The 1,174-nt window shown below is 60.6% G+C and overlaps 1 protein-coding gene across 1 annotated transcript in view; it reads right to left on the bottom strand.

The window, feature by feature from the left end:
- Positions 1-1,168, bottom strand: part of NXPH4 (neurexophilin 4) — a 9,315-nt gene extending 8,147 nt beyond the window's left edge. The window contains exon 1 of the mRNA XM_006908933.3: positions 1,064-1,168. Coding sequence (XP_006908995.1) covers positions 1,064-1,120 — 57 coding nt within the window. The 5' untranslated portion in view covers positions 1,121-1,168. The remainder of the gene's footprint in view (positions 1-1,063) is intronic.
- Positions 1,169-1,174: the final 6 nt, after the last annotated feature.

Below are 1,174 nucleotides of genomic sequence, written 5' to 3'. Positions count from 1 at the left end.
AAGGTTTTAGGAAGCCACCTGCCTGCCCCAAAACTAGCTAGGTTACAGTCAGAGTGCAGGAAACAGGAAAATCATGGGCAGGGGAGCTGATCGAAAGAGAGAGGGGGCCCGGGCCTAGGTCCTCCCTGTGGGACACACAACGGGGCATAGATGACTGCACTGTGAAGCAAGAACTTGCATTCATCCCTTCAAAGCCAACAGCACACAACATACCAGTGTACATATGCACCCTAGTCCCCAGCACTAGACACTCAAGCCTGGCTGCCCCGGACACATGCATGCACACAGGTGCACATGCTACCCAGCACACTCCACACCAGCACAGATGAACACACCCTGTACATGAGTTGACGCCTCCAAGTCAGGAGGGAGGCAGATCAAGTATGGGCTCCCTTTGCTCCCCCGGGTCCTTGCCCCAGAGAAAGAGGCAGCCTAGGGACGTGGGGGCATGGAGGGGACGGGAAGAGAGACTTCCCTTCCAAATAACTCCCACCCCTATCAGCTGGCGTGAGAGAGGGGTGTGTCTGTGAGGTTGTGCAGGGGAGATGGGAGACTGTAGCCAAGTTCGGCCGTATGTGTGCGTCTGTGTGTGCGCGCGTGTGTTCGGGCCGTGTATGCTCGGAATACAGTGCCCACCTAGCATGGTGACAAGTGCGGAGAAGAGAAATAGGAAGGCGTGAGTGGAGGGGTGGAAGGACAGAGCGGGAGACGAGCGAGGTTGGCGCGGAAAGGCGGCAAGGCTGACACCCTGCTGGCTTGTCTGTCTGTCTCGCACTCTCTCTCTGTCTGGCGCACTCGCGTGTCGGGCTTCGTCCCCTCCCCCGCCGCTTCGGGAGCCAGATCCGAGTCGGGCTCTACCCCTGCCCCTGTCTCCGACCCTCAGCCAACTTGCGCTGGGAGAGCGCCTGTCCTGGATCCCGAAGTCTGTCTGTCCACGTCCCCCACGCCGCGCAAAGTTGGGACGCTCAGGGCTGGGGGCGGGGCGGACTCGCGGAGCCCTTAACACTATGGGACCTTTGCATCCCGGACCCCCGTGCTCGCGCTGCAGCCCTGCTGCCCTTACCTTCTTCAGGAGCCACGGGCCAAAGATCAAGAGAAGCCATTCTGGGAGCAGCCTCATCTTCCCGGAGAGAAGGGAGGGTGGGATGGGTCCTGGGGCAGGCCGGAGCTGGTC

Source organism: Pteropus alecto, unplaced genomic scaffold (genome assembly GCF_000325575.1).
Source record: "Pteropus alecto unplaced genomic scaffold, ASM32557v1 scaffold433, whole genome shotgun sequence".
In the NCBI taxonomy this organism is placed as follows: Eukaryota; Metazoa; Chordata; class Mammalia; order Chiroptera; family Pteropodidae; genus Pteropus; species Pteropus alecto.
The sequence above is the reverse complement of the archived record's forward strand: the minus strand, read 5'-3'. Positions and strand labels throughout refer to the sequence as shown.